The 13,133-nt window shown below is 37.1% G+C and overlaps 1 protein-coding gene across 1 annotated transcript; it reads right to left on the reverse strand.

Moving 5' to 3' along the window:
- Positions 1–5,527: 5,527 nt before the first annotated feature.
- On the reverse strand, positions 5,528–9,769 carry atp5f1b (ATP synthase F1 subunit beta). Its single transcript, XM_051122297.1, has 10 exons — positions 9,607–9,769; positions 8,791–8,964; positions 8,531–8,705; positions 8,329–8,450; positions 6,899–7,083; positions 6,660–6,818; positions 6,457–6,579; positions 6,162–6,374; positions 5,868–6,069; positions 5,528–5,794 (listed from the first exon to the last, which is right to left on the reverse strand). Exons 1-10 carry the CDS (start codon positions 9,710–9,712, stop codon positions 5,697–5,699), a joined length of 1,557 nt encoding a protein of 518 aa, XP_050978254.1. The 5' UTR covers positions 9,713–9,769; the 3' UTR covers positions 5,528–5,696.
- Positions 9,770–13,133: the final 3,364 nt, after the last annotated feature.

The raw sequence follows: 13,133 nt of genomic DNA on the forward strand, positions 1-13,133 counted from the left end.
AGTAGACACATGTGAGATCCGCTACGCAGAATCCAAATACAGAAAAGTGAATCATTAACTCAGAGGTCAGATCCTTTTATAGCTCCGCCTCTTTCCACACTCATTTTAAAACTGTAAACACTCCATATGTGATTGACCTCACAAACAAAACCCTGTTGCACTCTTACAATAATTATAGAAATCAAACAGTGATTTATGGGAATTACGGGAAATTTGTTTGTTTGAATCATTCAAAAGTGAATCCAAATCAAAATTTAGAAAAATTAAGAATCAATGGTCTTCATTTTGCTCACCAATGGATCCTCTGCAGTGAATGGGTGCCGTCAGAAAGAGCGTCCAAACAGCTGACAAAAACATCACAATAATAGTATCACAATAAGTAATCCACACCACTCCAGTCCACCCTGCATGTTTGCAAGAAATAAGTCCATCACAAATAAATCCTCCAAGATGTTAATTGATGGACGGTAGTCATGTGGATTACTTATGAATCATTGTGATGTTTTATCAGCTGTTTGAACTTTCATTCTAACAGCAGCCATCATGTTTTATGCTTAATACAAGTGAGTTTGTCGTACTGTTTTATTGTTGTCCATTCAATCAATTGACGCCGGATTGCAGTTCGAAAGTGAAAGTAAAATGCGCACAGACATTTACGAAGATAAGTGTGAAAAAGAGGGAAAGCTAACGAACCTTCCCCCAAATACCCCCCAGGAAAATTTCCTCACCGTCACACCCCTACTGCTACTGCCATAATAAAGACCCATTTTGAATGTTTACGTGCTGTTCTTCGCTTTCTGCTCCCACTCGCTGTGATGAAGCAGTTATGAAGTATTGTTCTTTTAAATACTTTTAAGCATTCCAGAAATATGCTTCATCAAAAAACAGTAGGCAATTCAGCCGGGGATTTTTACGAGGGTCCTGAGAGAAAAACACAGACATCCTGGATTTGGGCGGCAAATAAAATCACAGACTACCCCCTGTAAAAGGTGAAAATTGCTTACGTCCTCATGAGAAACAATTGCCGTCCGAATAGAGTAAGTACATTTTTAGCACATTTTCATTTTTGTTAACTATTCCTTTACAGCAAAACTTACTTGATTAAAGTACACCATGGGTGACATTTGGGATCTGAATTATGGTTTGTGAAATAAACAGTTCCAAAAAACCCTGTAGTTTCCTTACACAGAAAAGGGAACTGAAGTGTATAATAAATGTTCTTGCTGAGTTCACAAAAATTCAGAAGTTTGACAACTGAAAATTCCCTAAAAGTCTTACAATTATATCCACCGTTTTCTTCCTGTAAGAGTGTGTGTGGCCATTTGTAAATTTTATGGGTTTGGCTTCTGGTTTCATTTGCATCCAACTGTTTTTTGCTGTACAAAACAACGCCCACTTGCGGGAAAGTTGCCGCCTCTCTCAACTGTCAAACACCGCTACAACCAGAATGGATGCTCCTTTTAGCAGCTTAATTGGATTTACACAGCCAAACGTTTGGTAATATGCATTTACGTGACAAAGACATAGCTATAGCAAACTGTAGGCTCTAGTAACAAACGGCAATGACAGTAATTTGCGGTTAAGTGGGCGAACCACTGATGCTAATGCGCTCTAGTTATTATAACGTCAGTTTTGGGGGAGGGGCCATGCATGCCCAGTGGCTTCACCGATTTCAGGCCTGCCCACCTTTACAAAAATTAATCGTTATTTTATAGTGAAAGTGAGGTAACTATGTGTTTTTGTCGTCTTGATTATCATTTGTTTAACCACAATTTACTACACATGGTTAAACTATGTAAAACCCATGGTTAATTTGTGGTTACCATGTGCTAACTATAGTAACCATGCTTTTTTTGGTTTATTTTGTAGTAAAACCATGGTTGATTTTCATAAAGGCAAAAAATCCTGAACACATAAATGGTGAAAAGCTGTTTAACAGTTTAACTTCACAATTCTGTACTACATAGTTCACAGTCTTTTTAACGCCTTTCAGCAATACACTATTTATAATGTTTAAGAAACAATTCTCTGAATTGCCTTAACATGGACTTTAAGTATGTCTCACAAAATAATGCTTATGAAAAACATTCTAAACATTTAAGTAAAATATAAAAAATGCATTCCTGTAGATGCTCCTTGATTTATGATTATTGTCTGTATATTCCCAGCTTTATATTTTGACAATCATGTCATGGTTCTGTTTCACGTAGATGGATGGTACCAGGAGCTTGAGAGAGTTTGAGTGAGTGGCAGTGAGTATGTTTTCATCACAGGCTGTGACTGGCTTCATAACGCTCCTTGCAAGCCATCTGGACGTGTGCGGAGCCTGTGCTGCGGCAGCATGCTTGAGAGGAGGAGCTGGGAAAATCATGTTCATCAAGAGTGTCCACCATCCATCTGGATGACATGAAATGTAAGAGCAGTGATAAAGTACACAAAAGTTCAAAATGTGGGATTTTTTAATGTTTTAAAAAAGTCTCCTATGCTTAAGGCTGCATTTATTTGATCAAAAATACAGTAAAAACATTAGTATAGTGAACTATTATTACAAACTGAAATAAGAGTTTCCTGTTTTCATATTTTTTATGTGATGGCAAAACTGAATTTTCAGCATCATTATTTCAGTCTTCAGTGTCACATGACTATTCAGAAATCATGCTAATATGTTATTTTGCTGCATGAAAAAATTCTTATTATCCCTTCTCCCAAAAAAAAAGAGTTCCGACCCCAAACGGTAGTGTTTATTGTGATAAAAAATAATAAACAACTTAACTGTGATCTGCACAAAGTCCTTCATTTTAAGCATTTATGCAAGAACTTTTAAGCATTTATTGGTCTGGTGTGCCATGTTACATAATTTCTCTGTGAAATTTTGTGAAATGCCCTTGTGTACTTCCAGTGTGTTTAACTGGATGAAAGAGAATTTCTCCAAGATGCCAGATGGTGAACTGCCCTGAACTGCACTGAACATGCCGTCTCAGCTGTGCAGCTTGTACCTGTTACTCATCGAGGTGAGATGCACAATTCTGTTGCTCTCTTATTTTCCCACCTGCATCTCTGACTGTCAGCTGCTCAAAGGTGATATTTTTGCAATTTATTTACTGTTGTGACCATCAAAATGGCTGAGTAGGCTACAATATTAATTTCCTGATAACTTACTTACCCCCATCCAAGATCTTCATGTCTTTCTGTCTGCAGTCCCAAAGAAATTAATTTTTTTTAAGGAAAACAACCTAGGATTTTTCTCCATAGTGGACTTTAATGGGGGATCAACAGTTTGAAGGTCCAAATTGCAGTTTCAGTGCAGCTTCAAAGGGCTCTACATGATCCCAGCTGAAGAATAAGTGTTTTATCTAACAAAACAATTGGTCATTTTCTCAAAAAAAAAACAAAAAAACTTTTTAACCACGAATGCTCATCTTGCACTAGCCCAACCTCATGCATTACGTAGTCACATTGGAAAGGCAATACATAATGTAGGTTGGAAGTACCAACCCAGTGTTCACAAAGCGAACATGCAAAGAAAGTTAAACACCCTTTACAAAAAAAGGTAAAACAATGTTGGATGATTTAGAAGTTGGAGGAGAAAATGGCCACACGTGACCTTTCCAGTGTGATTACGTAATGCTTAAAGAGCTAGAGCAAGATGAGCATTTGTGGTTCTAAATTTGTATTTTTTTAAGAAAATGATCAATTGTTTCTCTAGATAAAATGCTTATTCCTCAAATGGGATCATGTAGAGCCCTTTGAAGCTGCATTGATACTGCAATTTGGACCTTCAACCTGCCTGCCCCCATTGAAGCCCACTACATCCTGGAATGTTTTCTTCAAAACCCTTAATTTCTTTGCGACTGAAGAAAGCTATGAACATCTTGGATGACATGGGGGTGAGTAAATTATCAGGAAATTTTAATTCTGGAAGTGAACTTCTCCTTAAAGTATTCCCAGATTATCGCCAATAATTTCAAAGACCAAAGATGAGGCACTGAGAAAGATGTTTTTGTTACTACAGCTTTTGCATTGATTTAACCTACAGATTGAAGGACTTTTGAGGAAAGATTGCTTTGATGTTGAAATGTTTAGTTGCACTATAAAGTTTTGTTCCACCTTCCACTGAGTGTTTATCCAAAGTGAGGTGATAACCTGCAATATAGACAGACTGCTTATGTGGATTAGTTATGGTCAGCTTGAACAGCAGCTACAGCCTCATTTCGGAGTGTTTGCAATGGCACCACCATGTGGCCAGTTTTCAAAAAGGCTCACAGTACACTAATCCAATTTGAGCTCTGCTGGGACACATTGCAGATCCAAATTTTGACAGCAGCACCAAAATATTTACATTTGATTTCAACAGATCTGCAGACCATTTTAAAGGCTTTGTTATTTAAATGCACACATATGAAAAAGTTGCTGAAACTACTGAAATGGTGGTAGTCAGTTTTCCAAACATCCATAGTGATGCTTTTGGGCATTGTATGCTGAAATGACACGTGGTTTGTCAAACACTAAAATATACAGCTGTTGTGCAAAAAGGCGTGGTGAGGGATTCAGCCAAATTGGTTCAAAACTGGCTTACCAACTGTCCTCTCTATTCTTCGTTACCGTTTTATCCTTGTTCATCCCAGAATGCAACAGGTGAATTCTGTCTCGTCTTTATTAGAATGGCTTGTATGAAAGTACGAACACCATAGCAGGTTTTCTATCAGGCAACTTAATAAATCAAGACTTTAACGTTTAAAATGAACTTTTTACATTTTTTCCATAAGTCTATAAATTCAACAGCTGTTCCTTAAATTTTAAATAAAACTCAAAAACTTCCTTTTGTTTTAAGAGCAAAATTACAATTTGGTGTAGATGTTATTTATATTTCTAAAAGTAAAATAACACCAATATTGTAAATCAATGAGGTTTTTTTATAATGGCATGGGAGATAATCAAAGCTCTGTAGTTTTTGTGTGGAAAACAATGCTATTCAACAACTGAGAGCCTTTCTTCAAATCTTTTCAAAATTGTTTCAATATTCATCTTAAAATATTAAGTTATGCTTGTTAAAATCATTAGAGATTCCATAGCATAGACTCAACATCCTTTTACTCAAAAAAAAAAAAAAAAAAAAAAAAAAAAAAAAAAAAAAAAACATACACACCAACTTTTGAAGGGGGTTAAAATATTTCAAAGTTGTTCTAAGAAGGAGAAAAAAAAAAAAAAAAAAAAAATTGTTTTGGTTTTAGGACAATTTTGTTGACAGGTTTTGATCCACTTCAAATGTAGACCATGTACACATTTCAGCAAAGCTTTTATCTTAGTAATTTAGAGCCCTTAGAAATCCTTAATTGATTTAGCAAGTTTCCAATCATTGTAATGGAGACATATCGAATGTTAAAAATGGGCTTTATAGGGTTATGACCCTAAAAAAAAAAAAAAAATAAATAAATAAAAGTAAAACAAAACACATGTAAATACATATTTATAACAAAAAAAAAAAAAAAAAAAAAAAAAAAAAAACACAACACACTGGACCAAGAGAAATGGTTTACGGTAAGACAGTTTTATTTCCATCTTCACAATTTGGAAACATTAAATAGAACTTCAGAATGACCAGCGATAAAGATACAATTTGTTTTTGAATGTGACGTTACAAACCAAGTGCTCCTCCATTTCATTCAACCCGCTCTGACACTTAAACAGACTCATTTTTACGAATGCTCCTCAGCCAGTTTCTCTGCCTTCTGGACGACCTCCTCGATGGGGCCCACCATGTAGAAGGCCTGCTCGGGCAAAGCATCATACTCACCTAGGGAAACAGAAACACTATGAGCAACACAGAAAAACATAACTATATTACGAAACAAAGACTTGAGACATACCACCCAGAATGGCCTTGAAGCCCTTGATGGTGTCTTTCAGGGGCACCAGTTTGCCCAAGTGTCCAGTGAAGACCTCAGCGACTTGGAAGGGCTGGGACAGGAACCTCTGGATCTTACGTGCACGAGCCACAGTCAGCTTGTCCTCCTCAGACAACTCATCCATACCCAGAATAGCAATGATATCCTGCAGGGACTTGTAGTCCTATGATGGAGAAAAGTGGGTTCAAGGTCATAGATTGGAATTCAAAAATTGAGCAAAGTCCTCAAACGAAGCCCGTATTCTTTGGCACTCACCTGGAGGATCTTCTGCACACCACGGGCTACATCATAATGCTCACTTCCCACAATGTTGGGGTCCATGATACGGGAAGTGGAGTCCAGAGGATCCACAGCGGGGTAGATACCCAGCTCAGCAATGGCACGGGACAACACAGTGGTGGCGTCCAAGTGAGCAAAAGTGGTGGCAGGGGCAGGATCAGTCAAGTCATCAGCAGGCACATAGATGGCCTATGAGAGACAAATGACACTGTAGAACATGAAGGGATCTGGGAAGCACAAGTGTCTGCTGTACAAGCAGAAGGAAGTGTACCTGCACAGATGTGATTGAACCCTTCTTGGTTGTGGTGATTCTTTCCTGCATGGTACCCATGTCAGTGGCCAGAGTTGGCTGATAACCCACAGCAGAGGGGATACGGCCCAGCAGGGCAGACACCTATGAGAAAAGGAACACAAGCCAGTCAATTAAACGCTCAATTCAGATTAAAAACAGGTCTAAATGACCAGAAAGCGAACCTCTGATCCAGCCTGGGTGAAGCGGAAAATGTTGTCAATGAAGAGCAGCACATCCTGTCCCTCCTGGTCACGGAAATACTCGGCAACGGTCAGTCCAGTCAGAGCCACACGGGCACGGGCGCCTGGGGGCTCGTTCATCTGTCCGTACACCAGCGCCACCTAACGGGAACCAAGAGGAGTTTGTAACTCGCCACAGATTTTAAATGATTTATCTGAGGAGTTTCAGATCTACAATGTACCTTTGAGGTGGTGTCCTTCAGGTTGATGACACCAGACTCAATCATCTCATGGTAGAGATCGTTTCCCTCACGGGTTCGCTCTCCCACGCCGGCGAACACGGAGTAACCACCATGAGCCTTGGCCACGTTGTTGATCAGCTCCATGATCAATACAGTCTTTCCCACACCAGCACCACCAAAAAGACCTGAAGGAATGATATGATGCCTTTAGTTAGCTAAAGCACTGCAGGATTCAAAAATAAGCAAATTATAAGACATTGTTAGCATTTAAAAATAGTTGAAAAGCTAAAATTGTAATTTCTCACACACTCCTGTATGAGTTTGTTTCTTATGCTAAAGACAAAACATGATTTTTTTTTTTTTTTTTTGAAAAACAAAGGTAACCAAACAGCTTCTAGTCACCAGTGACTTCCTTCTTTTTCCCCCATATTCTTTAAGTTTGGATGCACACGCTCTTCAGGTTTAGAACCTCTCGAGGATGAGCAAGTTTTCATTTTTGGGTAAACTATTAAACTATTATATATTAAACTTAACTATTATATAAACTATTTTAAGTTTTTTTTTTTTTTAGCGCTGTCAAATCGATTAATCGCATCCAAAATACACAGACCCACCCCCCATTGCCCTTATGTAGCCCCACTCCTTTTTAGTCGCTGCATTTGCTGTCTTCCGATTTCATTTCCACAGTGATCTAATGGATTTATAAATGAACTGCTCGTTTTAAAATCTTTCTGGTCTACTAATATTTAAGACACTTGCTTTAAACATCACAATGCTTACAATAACTTTAAACTCTACAATACATAAATACACTTTACCAGCTAAATTACTCTTAAGACTATGCATAACTGCATAAACAGAAGTTCAAAGACAATATTCTAAAGATGGTGACACGCTTGTTTCTTTGGAGAATAAAGTAAACGAAAGAAAATATACATTTCTAAATACACATTTAAGAAATATGTTTGTATACATATTCATATATAAATATAAATTCAGAAAAGTCAGAAAGATGCATTTCTAAAGTTTGTAATGTTCTCCAAGGCTGCATTTATTTGATCAAATCTAACAAAAACAGTAGCATTGTGAAACATTACTATAATTTAAAATAAATTTGTATTTTAAAATTTATATACATTTTTGTGACGCCAAAGTGGAACTTTACTCCAATCTTCTGCATCATATTATCCTTCAGAAATCATTCTAATATTATGATTTGGGGCTCAAACATTTATGAAATGTTGAAAGCATTCTATGAAAAAAAAAAAAAAAAAAAATTGAAACTGAACAAAAAGCACCAATTTAAAACTGAAATTTTATAACATTATGAAAGTGTCACTTTGATCAGTTTAATGCATCCTTGCTAAATAAGTGTTAATTACACAAATCTGAGCCCAATCATTTTTTAGCAGTAGCACTTTCACACATACCAATCTTGCCACCCTTGGCATAGGGAGCCAGCAGGTCTACGACCTTGATTCCTGTGACCAAAATCTCCTGCTCGACACTCATGTCTGTGAATTCTGGGGCCTCAGCGTGGATGGGGGCAGTCCTGGACAACAGATCACAAACAACTCAACACCACATTAGCTTGAGTCTCAAAACAAGAGGATAAATGCGCTTTAAACTCACTGTTTTGTGGTAATTGGTCCTCTCTCGTCAATGGGCTCGCCGATGACATTCATGATCCTGCCAAGCGTTTCGGGTCCCACAGGGATTCTGATGGGGGCACCGGTGTCAAGAACCTTCTGACCACGCACCAGACCCTCTGTACCATCCATAGCAATGGTGCGGACAGTGTTCTCACCTAAAGAAAAGCAAAAATAGTTCTCTTGAAAATCTGTTGTGACGTTTCAATCCGGATTTACTTGATTCAGTAAAGCTTTAGTTACCCAGATGCTGAGCCACCTCCAGGACTAGCCTGGTGTCACGGCCGGCCACTTCCAGGGCATTGAGAATAGGGGGCAGACCCTCGTCGAACTGGACGTCCACAACGGCACCGATGACCGCTACGATACGCCCGCTGGCGGCGGCAGCAGCTGCGGCAGGGGCAGCATAATCCCTGCCTGAGAGAGAGAAAAAGAGAAACCGCTCAATATCGCATAAAACAGACACGGAAGACACCTGTAATTAAAACACTTGAAAATATGTATATAAATACTCGAGTGTTTTTATTGTGATTAAGTTAGTCATTACAGTTTGTTTGCTCAATGTCCTGAGAAGTCAAAACAGGCTAATGAATGAACCCAAGCAAGTCGACGTCGTAGATATAACGTTAAAAATACGCAATCTGATGGGATCTGACTGCAATCTGCATTTAGAGACTGTAAACGTTTATAAAAGCGGTTGCATTAACTCGTGATCGTATTCCACATGTTTATCTGTACCATGACCTAGCGAGCTGAGAACACAGCTAGCAGCGCAAGCCTCCTCTGCGTGACACATAAAGGTCATTCCTGTTTTCACGCCAACCAGAATTAGATGTCGTTGTCAAATGAAGTACTCCGTTATGTTGGAGTATTTCCATCAGGAAACAACACGCATGTAACACACCAGGCGAAGAGAAACATTGAAAATGCAGCCGTTAAAACTTTGCGGCCTGTGCTAGCTGCGCGCATGCTGCCATTTAGCGCCGGCGATGACGTTGCTGTCAGAAGAGCTTCGTTAAAACCAAACGTTTTAATAAAAAACCAATGAATTCTACTTACGAGAAAACAACGCTGCTGGAGCGCCATTAAGAGCCTTCAGGGAGGTCACCCCGGGCTTGAGAGCTTGCAAAGCCCCGGTGCAGCAGCGTCCCACAGCTCCCAACATCTTTAAAATGGCTGAAGGTGGAATGGGGCAGAGGCTCGGCAGCTCATATATAGTGCCGCTTGAGAGCGCCAATGCGCATGCGTAGCAGACATGGCGACACAGGAACTGAGCGTCTGCGCATGCGTCAGTGTTGAAGGACAGACTGGGCATCGTTACAATAAACTGAAATAGCATGCATGTGCAGGGGAACAATTGAACAATGATCTGGAAGATTTTGGCCAAATGTAATTCCTTAGTATACATAAATAAGACCCAAAAATAATGTATCAATAATAAAACGCCTTAATAATAGTATTATTATCCAGAATGTGCTTGTTTTATGTGTGGGAAGTCTGTACGTGTGCATTACATCTGGTTTAGAGAATAATAAATATGAAATGCTTTTGCACAACCATAAAAACATTCAGTCGAAATCTTACATGTGTAATCTTTCCAATGTCAGTGCTGATTAGCCTATGTTTGCCAGCCTGTGACCTCTAGGTGTCGTTGTTGTGCAAAAGTCTGAACGTTTTTTTAACTATTCGTCAAAAGACCTGTCTCTGTCAAGAAACACCTTAACAGTACGTCTTACAGTTTGCAAACTAGCAGTAAAATGTTGTGGTTACTGTAGTGAATCCCAGTAACCTGCTGAAAAGAAACCATCACAGAAATTTGAATGGTTTCCACTACAAATACCATTACAAACTATCAACTTTTAACTATTAAAACCGTTTTAAATGAATGTTAGTGAGAGTTGAATTAAAGTTTTCAATCTAAACTCATGTAATACAGCTGAGCTGAGTAACATGCTTTATGATCAATTTTAAATTTGCAGTAGGCTATACAAGCTGGTAAAAAGAATGCTGTTCTTTGATTCTGTTTGCATATTATAAAATGGGTAAATGTTTTGTCTTAGTTTTCTGTATTTAGTGTATTTAGTTTCTCTCTCATAAATCAGTAAATTTTGTTGATTTGTAAATTATAGGTAAGAATACAAACCATTACTGATATACACTACCGTTCAAAAGTTTGGGGTCAGTAAGACTTGTAATAGTCTTTAAAGACGTCTCTTATGCTCATCAAGGCTGCATTTATTTGATTAAAAATATAGAAAAAAACAGTAATATTGCAAAATGTTTTTACAATATAAAATAATGTTTTTTATTTTAACATACTTAAAATAGAATTTATTCCTGTGATGAAAAGCTGAATTTTTATCAGCTGTTACTCCAGTCTTAAGTGTCACATCATCCTTCAGGAATCATTCTAATATGCGGATTTATTATTAGAATGATCAATGTTGGATAATATCAACAGTTGTGCTGCCAAATATTTTTTGGAACCTGTGATTTTTTTTTTTTTTTTTTCAGGATTCTTTCATGAATAACAAGTTTAAAAAGTACAGTGTTTATTCAAAATATAAATATTTTATAACAATGTAAATTATTTATTATGAACTTTTATTAAACTTTTAATTATTAACTTAATACATCCTTGGTGAATAAAAGTATTAATTTCTTAAAAAAAAAAAAAAGAAAAAAAAAAAAAAAAAGAAACAATAAAAATGTACTGACCCCAAACTTTTGAACGGTAGTGTACATTAACAGACAAACACTGCAAATTATTCATTTATTTTATAAAAAGTTGTAAATCAAGCAAGATTTGAATGTGAAATCTCACAAAGATCCTTCTATTATCTATTGAAACCCAAAATAATATTTAAAATATCAGTAAGCTTAATATATCTAAAATCATAAATTAGTAGGTTGCAATTAGGAGGTGGCAGTCCCGAACCCTAAACTCTAAATTAAGGAGTTTAAAAAAATAAAAAAATGAATCACTACTGAAACATGGGATGTTTGGTCAAAAATAAAGTATACTGAATTATCAACTAAGATTTTATGATAGTTTTTGGTTCTGTGTATATTCAAACTAATGAATCCTTTACTATGCAATCAGTATGATCAACGTTTTGCCTTTTACCAAGACAATTTGGATTCATAAATACAACAAATCTCTTAAATCACACTTGAAATATGGTTATAAATAATTGTTATTGATTTACCTCTCTACATTTTTAATAAAATAGCAAAAAATATATTTACAATGTACTGTAGATATAAGCAAAATCTTAAAAGGTTAATATAACCCTTCTAATTAAATTATTATTAATCCAGTCCTTAGATATTTGAGTTGATTCAACTTAAAAATTTTAAGGCAGCTGGGTTACTTACCCAGCTTTTAAGTTTAACAAACACAATTATCTAAGTTGTCACTTAGTACAACTTAACATTTCAAGTTGAATAAACTTATTTGAGTTAACTGAACTTAAAATTTTAAGACAGCAGGGTAACAAATTATTTTAAGCTGACTCAACAACTTGTGTTTTTTAGCGTATGGTAAACCTGGCCTCTTATGATCTGCCCTACATTACATGGATAGATGTATTTTTATATGTCCTTACCCATTTTTAAAATCTATCCCATTAATTCCGTACACTGATTTTTGAGTGTTTAGCAGAAACTTAATTAAAGTAAGTAAGCATACTTAAACTGTTCACATCAAGATAATACAATTTCTTCTAGTGACTAGAATTAGTAATTCTAACTTTCTTTTGCCTTGTTTTATGAGCGACAGAAGCCTGATCACTGCAATGCTATATGTAGAGTAATTGCTTTGGAAGTCTCAAAGTCTCTTAGTGGTGAATAAATAACTGGATTCAAATATGAATCTGTGACAAAATTTTTTTTTTTTCTTTTTTTAGTTTCTAAAATCTAATAAAATTACCAACCATGGAATCACAACTCTCATTAGCTTGTCTGTTAGCTCCTTTAGCAGCTCTGACTGCACCACCAACAGCCCCACCAACAGCGCCACTTAACAAGTCCACCAACAGGTCCTCCTAAACCCAAAGGCCCACCAGCAATGCCACCATAAAGGCCACCAACAGCTCCACCAACAATGCCACCAGCAACACCACCAGCAGCGCTACCAAAAACTTCACTAACCAGATTCTTCCACCACCACATCTTCTGCGACGAATTCAGATGTTCTTTTTGACTTGAAAGCTTTTCGTCCCAGTATTGTGTTTCCTGTTGCACTTTTGCCATCTTCTTGTTTTCCCAGTAAGACCAAATTCAAACCCATAATCAGTTCTTTCATTTTCAAGATGTGATCGAAGCTAAACCTGCTGTACAAGAAGAACAAGCACACATTTAAACTCACTGATTTGCAAAAGGTTTTAAACCTGAAAACAACTTTAAAGGAGAAGTTCACTTTCATTTACTCACCCCCATGTCATCCAAGATGTTCATGTTTTACTTTCTTCAGTCGAAAAGAATTTTCTTCCATATATTGGACTTCAATGGGGATCAATAGGTAGACGGTCCAAGTTGCAAATTTAGTGCAGCTTTAAAGGGCTCTGCACGATCCCAGCCGAGGA

Source organism: Labeo rohita, chromosome 11 (genome assembly GCF_022985175.1).
Source record: "Labeo rohita strain BAU-BD-2019 chromosome 11, IGBB_LRoh.1.0, whole genome shotgun sequence".
In the NCBI taxonomy this organism is placed as follows: Eukaryota; Metazoa; Chordata; class Actinopteri; order Cypriniformes; family Cyprinidae; genus Labeo; species Labeo rohita.